Consider the following 8324-nt stretch of genomic DNA (forward strand, 5'->3'; position numbering starts at 1 on the left):
AGGGGGTGGTTTTGGGACCACACCACAGAAAGAGGCCTGGTTCCAGCTGAGGGGCCTGGAGGCTTTTATTTATCAACTTGTCCACAGGGTGGGGGCGGACCCACTACAGGGCGACCTCAGGGGCCACCTCACCGGACCCCTGGCCTCGGGCCGCATCTGCCTCCCTCTGCTCCCGCCGCTTCTTCCGCTGGAGCAGCCGACGCTCCCGCTCATACTCCTTCATGCGCATCACGTAGCTGCAAGCAGAGCATGTGAACAGCGGTCAGGCTCCCCAGCCAGGCCCTCTCACACCCCGGGAGCCAGAGGGACAGGAGTAGGTGCCCCACAGCTTTCTGGGAAGTCTCTGAGTGGGAAAGACCTGTGTGCCTGGCTTAAGCGTGGGGTGCGCCCGGGCCTGAGCTGACACCAGTGACTTGGCTGACACCAGTGAGCCCAGGGCTGAAGCTGGGCCTCCAACCTGGAACCTGGCCTGGCCATTCCTCCAGGGGCTTAGAGCCATCCAGCCCGCCTGCAGGACCCTTGAGATTCCTCCGAACCAAGCTGGGGCCTGGCTGGAACCTCAGAGCCGGCTGGCTGTCTTGTCTGTGGGGCAGTGTCCTGCGGGGGGCGGGTCTGGGGCTCACTCGAGGTGCTCGCAGTATTCCCAGTCGTGCTGCTCGTGCTTGCAGGCCAGGAAGTTGGGGAAGCTGTCGCGCTTGCACTTGAGCAGCCGGATGAGGTAGTGGGCGCAGTAGTCCCGCTGCTGCAGCACCAGCTGCGCGTCGTTCATCTGCTGCTGGGTGGCCACCATCTCTGCAAGGAGCGGGCAGGCTTGCTGGGCTCGAACTGCCCGAGACCCGCCCCCCACCCTCACACCGGACTCCCAGGAGCCTCCACTGGCATGTGGTGCCTGAAGTACAGCCACTCTCCGGCAGTGTCCTTCCTAGTGTGTGCAAAGACCACTTTGGACGCTGAGGCCCAGACATGGAAAGGGTCCCTCTCCCCATCATCCCAGGGTGCCTCCGCATCTGTACTGGATCCTTGCATCCCCTTCCCGGGGGGCTCCCTCCCCAGACAGCTCCACCCTGCAGAGCCCGTGCTCGGAAACCACCTTCTCCCAGGAAACCACCTTCTCTCAGTGTGTTGTCCCCCCGCCTCCCCTGGCCCACACCCCAGCGCTGCCTGGGGCACCTGCATCCCGGCAGGGCGCCCGGCCCTGCCCTGCCGGCAGCCTCCACCTCCTCTGCTAGGAAGTGGAGTCATATCCCTAGCTCCAGAGTCAACAGTGTGCGAATACATGTGAAGCACTTGGGTCCATGCCTCAGAGGAGCTGAACTGGCTCCTGGTCCTGGTGCCGTGGCCGACGGGCACACCCGATGGGGTGAAATCACCCTTACGAGGCTGACTGGGGCTGGCAGGACTGGACACCTACCCCAGCCTATGCCCACCCACTCTCCTCAGCCCAACATGGGGCCCTGGACCCAGGCATCCTGCATCCTCAGGGCCGGCCCCACTCCCCTCGACATCTTCTTGGTCCAGGTGCCTCCCCATCAGCCCCAAAAGGTGTCCATGGCGATTTGCACCTTCCCCTGGCTGGCTTCCTTCCCCTCTGCTTTCCAGTCCCATTTTTCTGTCTCCCAGCTGGGTCCTCATCTCTTGCCCCTGCACCCCATGCTTTTCCAGCCCCCACGCTGCCCACACATGGCTTTCACCAGGGCCTCCCAAGAAGCCAAGACTCCATGCTTCCTCAACTTCCCGCCTGCTTCTTTCTCGAATGTTCTTTTCCCCACTGCTCCTTGGGACCACTCTCTGGCTGCCCAAACATTAAATGGTGGCTTTCAGTGGTTCTTGTTAGGAGCTCTCTGCTCATTCTCATCCATGGCTCGATCCCACTCCACAGGTGGATGAGCCCCAACTTGATCCCGCCAACCTCCTTTGAGTCCCAGGCCTGGGTATCCACCTGCAGCCCCCTGCTGGCTTGCACAGCAGTGTGGCACCAGCAGCAGTGGGGTCTCTGGCGGGAGTCACACAGCACCTACTGTGTGCTAGGTGTTGGAGATACAGCAGGGAACATGTCAGACAAGGGTGCCTGCCCTCGGAGGCAGACACAACAGTCAGGTGGAACCAGCTTATCACAGAATGTCTGGCAATACTCAGTATTAGGAAGAAAAGTAAAGCAAGGGAGAGAGGGGCAGTGTTGGGTATGGGTCACCCCTTAGATGCAGGTGTCCCTTAGAAAGGCATCTGAAGGTGAGGAAGTGAGTCATACCTGGGGCAAGAGCATTCCCAGTGGTGGGACAGCAGGTTGAAAGGACCTGAGGTGAGAAGAGGTTCAGGATGCCGCAGGGATCTTGCCCCCCCCACCCCAAGCATGTGGCTGGAGCTAGAGCCGGGGGCAAGCTTGGTGGGGAAGTCAGGAATTCTGTTTTGGACCTGCTGAGTGGGAGATACCCACGAATCTGGAGTTGAGGGTCCAGGCCCAGCTGGAGATAAAAACACTGGGAGCATCACAAAGCACCTGAAACCAGGGGACTGGCAGAGACCCCAGGGCTGGGTGGGAGTGAGTGGAGATGGAAGGCCCAAGCAGCAAGGCACCTCACCATTTATAAAGCAGGGACATGGGGAGGAATCCTGAGGGCCCACCAGTGAGGTGTGTGGGCATGCGGGTGCCTGGGCACCAGGTGAAAAGGGGTTTCCAGGAAGTGGTAGCGATCAACTTGGATGCCAGCTGCAGTGGGTTAGAATGGAGAACTGACAACCGGTTCAGGGATACAGAGTGGGGGCTGGGTGGGAAGCTGGACAGGAGCCCCTTCTGTGAAGTCGTGGGGATTCAGCTGGAGGGATTTTGAAACGGTAGAAGTAAGTGTGTTTGCATGATGATGGGAAAACCAGTGCTGCATAAGGAGAAGGGTTGGGGCAGACAACAGGCAAGGGGATGTGACAGGTGGCACAAAGGGTTCGTCTGGAGTGGGGGGGGGTGCACGCCTGGCTAGTGCATGAGCAGATCATCTGGAGGAACAAGAGAGAAGGCCAGGTCGCAGGGATGCTGAGCTCTTCTGGTTGCTTGTATTTTCCTAATAAGAGATATAAGTGACTAGCTGGAGGGAGGTGCTTGAATTCTGAGAGAGAAGGTATGGGGTTTAGGAAGGCATGAGAATGAGCCAAGTGCCAGAGAAGGTAGCAGGAAAACCAGCAGCGTGAGGGTCAGCAAAGGGAGCCATGGGGAGAGCAGTCAGCCAGGTTGGGTGTTTTTCTTCTGTGACGTTCGGCTGCACAGGGATAGATGCCGAGAGCCCAGTCTGAGCCCAGTTTTGGTTTAGCCAAGCAAGAAAGAGGAGCAGGGGCCTGTGCCATTATGGGCAAAGGATCCACATGATAAGGAGGTGGGGGACTGACGGACCATCAGGAGAGGAGTCCACCACCTCCTAACGTTCTCTCTGCACACCACTGGCTTAGAGGCCTCCCTGTCGCTCCCCACACAGCAGCCAGCACCTTTTGACTAAGGAAGTCTGGACATGTCCCTCTGCTTAGAAGCAAGGACTCTCCCCTCTCCTTGTATTTTGTCTGGCCAAATAATACCTGGCTGCCTCCTGGAAGCCTGCCTTGATACCCCAGGTGCCGCCCCCCGAGATATGCCCGGTTCCGCTGTCTTTCCCGCAGGGCTGGAGTTCCCTCTCGTCAGTGTCTGCTGTATGGACGGTGCCCAACTTGAGACTTGGCCAGGCTGGTTCTCGATAAGCTTGTGATATTACTACATAAAAAGAGCAACGAGCAGGACATGTGCGGCGTGAAGGGGCCCCTCTTGTGTTTTGTGTATGCCCTGAACAGCAGTACCGTCTGGACAGAGATACAGCGGACACGTCCCTTCCGTGATACACCCCGCCCTGGCTCCCCACTGCCTCCAGAACCAAGCCGGGCTCCGACCGCCTCTCGGCCCCAGACTGCCACTCTCGCCCCCGGGCTTTTTGCTCCAACTGTGACTTCTGCTTGGGATGCCTCCATACTCAGCCAGGCTCACGCGAGTCCTCTAGACTCTTCCTGGCCACGGTGCCGGGGCTGAGCCCAGACACAACGCCGGGAACCCGAGCCCAACCCTGGGGACCCCGCGATTCGGGAGTTCGGGCGTCCGCGTCCCACTCCCGCCGGCCGCGCCTGCGCACTGGGCCTCACCGCGCTCCTTGCGCCCCGGGAAGCCGTAGTCGGGGGGGAAGGTGGGCATCCGCTGGGGGTCGGGCTCCCCCGATGGATCGGTCACATAGCGCCGGACCAGATGCGCCCCCATGGCTGCAGTCGCCGCAGATTCCCGCAGCAGCCGGGGGGTCACCTCGCTCCTACCCGGAAGTACTACCCCCTTTGCCAGCCACAGCTTCCGGGTCGCACAGGCTGCTGCCGGGATCAGGGAGACGAACGGCTCAGGAGGACTTCCGTTCTCTCTGGCGCCACCTGGCGGTCAGGCGGAGACCGCATAGGCGCAGCAGTGCCCTCGAGAGATCAGGTGGACTCCACAAAGGGTCTTCCGGCTTCTGGAGACAATCTGGGCGGGCGATGAGGAAGAGGTCGACCAGGGGCGTTTTCCCACCCTCCCTAGGAAGAAACGAAAATTATTATTATTATTTTTTGAAAGATTTTACTTATTTATTTGGCTGAGAGACAGCGAGAGGAAACGCAAACCTGGGGAGTTCTGGGAGAGGGAGAAGCAGGTTCCGGGTGGAGCAGGGAACCCAACACGGGGCTTGATCCCAGCACCCTGGGATCATGACCCTAGCGGAAGGCAGACGTCTAAAAGGTGAGCCACCCAGGTGGCCTGAAAATTATTTTTCATAGCGTGTTTCCAAAAACCCGTTTTTGGAACATTCAATTTTCATTTTAAAACATTCAAATTTCAATTAATGAATCATTGAACACTACATTAAAAATTAATGATGTACTACATGTTGGCTAATTGAACATAATAACCAAAAAAATAAAACATTCAAATTTGTCCTAAAAAAACCCTGCGCAGTACTGATGATACAATTAGCAAACATCAAAAGTTTAAATGCAATTATTCAAAATAAATGTTTTAATTGGTTAATTTAAATACTCAAAGTTATAAATAAAACTATTTAAAGCTGAAATTTTAATTTTATTTTTGTTACTTATTTACTTTTAAACAATTTTATTTATTTATTTATTTATTTGTTAGAGAAAGAGAGCACAAGCAGGGGGAGCAACAGGCAGAGGGAAAAGCAGCCTCCCCACTGAGCAAGGAGCCTGATTCAGTCTCCATACCTGAGCTGAAGGCAGACGCTTAACTGACTGAGCTACCCAGGTGTCCCTTATTTTATTTTTAAAGATTTTATTTATTTATCTGAGAGAGAGAAAAAGAGAGCACAAACATGGGGAGGGGCAGAGAGAGAGGGAGAAGCAGACTTCTCTCCAAGGAGAGAGCCCTACGTGGGATTTGATCCTAGGAATGCTAGATCATGGCCTGAGCCGGAGTCAGATGCTCAAATGACCGAGGCCCCTCCCCCTGGGCCCCCTAAAGCTGAAATTTTAAGTCCTTTTGGGTACTTTTGTAAAAATAAGACTCAATTCTATTACCCCTCTAATTGCCACTGTAAAGAATTGGTATTTCACACTTGTTACATTAGGCCTTACATGTATGCAAATTTAAGAGTATAGCACGTTGTATAGTACTGCCAGATACTACTTAGCCTCAATATTCAGCTGTAACAAATGGTGTGTTAATTTTTTACTCTCTGGAAACCTGCCTGGGGACACAAAGAGAAACTATTCAATGGGTGCTTGGCGTGGTTGGGTGCACCTGTCAGAAAGGAAATTAGATCATGTCATTCCTTGGCTAAAACCCTCCCTTGGGTCCCCATTTCATATGGAATAAAAACTGGACCCAGTCTGAAAGTGTCAGACTCAGGAGGTATGGGGTAGGGCCCCAGAATCTGCATTTCTTTTTTAAAAAAATATTTATTAATTTGACAGAGAGAGCGAGAGAGCAGAGGTAGGGGGAGCAGTAGGCAGAAGGAGAGGGAGAAGCAGATGCCCTGCTAAGCAGGGAGCCCGATGTGGGGCTCAATCCCAGGACTCTGGGATCATGACCTCCACTGAAGGCAGATGCTCAACAGACTGAGCCACCCAGGTGCCCCAGAATCTGCATTTCTAACAAGTTCCAGGTTGTGGTCATGTTGCTGATCAGGGGTTCACCCTTCGGAGAATTGCTGAGTTAGATTTTCATGTGCTGACACGAAGAAGTGGCCACAAGATATGAAGTGGAAAAAACGCCCTATGGAGAATGGACCAATGGTGAATGAAACTTTCTTTCCAGGTCTTACTTGGAACCTAACCCCAGATCATGACATAGATTTGTGATTCTTGTGCTCTTTCTGACTCCAGGGGGCAGCATTCACATTGTAGTCTTTCTGAATGACACTCCTGGAATTGTGCAGTGCACGATCTGCACAGCTGTACCAGGCAGCTCTGCCTTGTTCTGGATGTCTCCCCCCACCCCCCCGCCCTGCCTTTCTCTGTGCTCAGCTGCTTAACCAGAGGTCAGAGTTGGGAGGAGATCCAGGAGGGCAAATTACGATCCCAGCTTGCTTTCTCTGCATGACCTTGGGAAACTCAGTTTACTCATCTGTAAAATGGGATCAATAATGCTAGTCCCATCTAACCTGAGATCCCTTTGGATTATATTGTTTACTGTCGGTCTCTCCTCTTCAATGTCAACTCCATGGAGCAGGGAATTTTGTCTTCTTCACTGTCGTATTCCTGCACCTAGAACGGATCTGGCTCGAAGTGAGTGCTCTGTAAGCACTTATCAAGTCAACAAATGAATAAATGGAGTGGTTTGGGGGAGTCAGTTAGGTGGTTGCATGAAAAGCGCTCATTGCCTGGCATATAGTAGGCGCCCAACACATGCTTGCTGTCTTGTCCAGGTTGCATTCTAACTAAAAGGTATGAGGCTGAATAAAATGAAGTGGGGAGGCCAGCAGGGGGAGCTCTCATGCCCTACCATCCTTGGTCAAGTGCAGATCATACTGGAAAAGAGGTATCTTGCATTTACCACCCCATCTGGGTGGAGGCAACAGCCCAGACAGTGAAGCACAGTCACAACTCAGCTACTGAGAAGCCACTACTACTTGGAACTCCCATTTCATTCCAGTGGGCTTTTAAAAAAATTGACATATAATGTATTATTTGTTTCAGGGGTACAGGTCTGTGATTCATCAGTCTTACACAACACACAGCACTCACCACAACACATACCCTCCCCAGTGGCCATCACCCAGCTACTCCATCCCCCCTCCCCTCCCCTCCAGCAACCTATCGTTTGTTTCATGAGATTAAGAGTCTCTTATGGTTTGTCTCCTTCTCTGGCTTTATCTTGTTTCATTTTTCCCTCCCTTCCCCTATGATCTTCTGTCTTGTTTCTTAAATTCTGCATATCAGTGAGATTGTATGATAATTGTCTTTCTCTGATTGACTTATAATACCCCCTAGTTCTATCCAAGTCATTGCAAATGACAAGATTTCAATTTTTTGATGGCTACATAATATTTCATTGTATAGATATACCACATCTTTATCCATTCATCTGTTGATGGACATCTGGGCTCTTTCCATAGTTTGGCTATTGTGGACATCGCTGCTATAAACACTGGGGTGCACGTGCCCCTCCAGTGGAGTTTTGTTCATAACAGCCCCGCCCAACTCCCTCTTTCCTTTATGAAGGGGTGGTTTTCAACTTGGTTCTCTGGACTTGCCTATGGTTTGACTATAGCCTGTTCATCTTAGGTTGCAATTCTCTGCTATTCCCAAACACACTCATGTTGCTTGTGAAATAACTGGCTGTTTTTTTTTTTTCCGGGTTAATGAAGGGCAACCAAGACAGCAAGATACTCCTGGGGCCAGTCATTTTGGTAGAAGCTGAAGGGGTCCAAGCCATGGATGATTCTGGGTGGGTGGCAGGATGTGGCCCATTTTGTCCTGAGGTCCCTGGACTCTCTCCATTGCCTCAGTCTGACCTGTCCATACTCAGAGTTGGGACCTGGAGGAAATGGTATTAGGGTAAGGGTGGTTTCAGGCAGTCTGTGCCAGGATGGAGGAAGGGGCTGGGCCTTGGTCACCTGTGCCACTCAACCTTCCTTTTTTTTCTTTACCAATCATTTCACAAGGAGACTTTCCGGTGTCCCCTACCCACAACTCCCACGTACCCTGCTTTGCTGCTCACAACTTCCCCACCCATCCTTCCTCCTTCCCTTGCCCTCCTCTCTGACCCCATCTGGCCTGCCCCCAGGCAGGTGCCGTGTTAACATTTTGTGAGCAGAACAGCCTCAGAGGCCCAAGTG

The 8324-nt window shown here is 53.3% G+C and overlaps 1 protein-coding gene across 1 annotated transcript; it reads right to left on the reverse strand.

The window, feature by feature from the left end:
* Positions 1–47: 47 nt before the first annotated feature.
* NDUFB7 (NADH:ubiquinone oxidoreductase subunit B7) lies at positions 48–4338 on the reverse strand. Its single transcript, XM_045992366.1, has 3 exons — positions 4150–4338; positions 624–792; positions 48–236 (listed from the first exon to the last, which is right to left on the reverse strand). The coding sequence occupies exons 1-3, from the start codon at positions 4259–4261 to the stop codon at positions 104–106; spliced, it is 414 nt and encodes a 137-aa protein (XP_045848322.1). The 5' UTR covers positions 4262–4338; the 3' UTR covers positions 48–103.
* Between the last annotated feature and the right edge of the window lie 3986 nt (positions 4339–8324).

Source organism: Meles meles, chromosome 20 (genome assembly GCF_922984935.1).
Source record: "Meles meles chromosome 20, mMelMel3.1 paternal haplotype, whole genome shotgun sequence".
NCBI classification, from domain to species: domain Eukaryota; kingdom Metazoa; phylum Chordata; class Mammalia; order Carnivora; family Mustelidae; genus Meles; species Meles meles.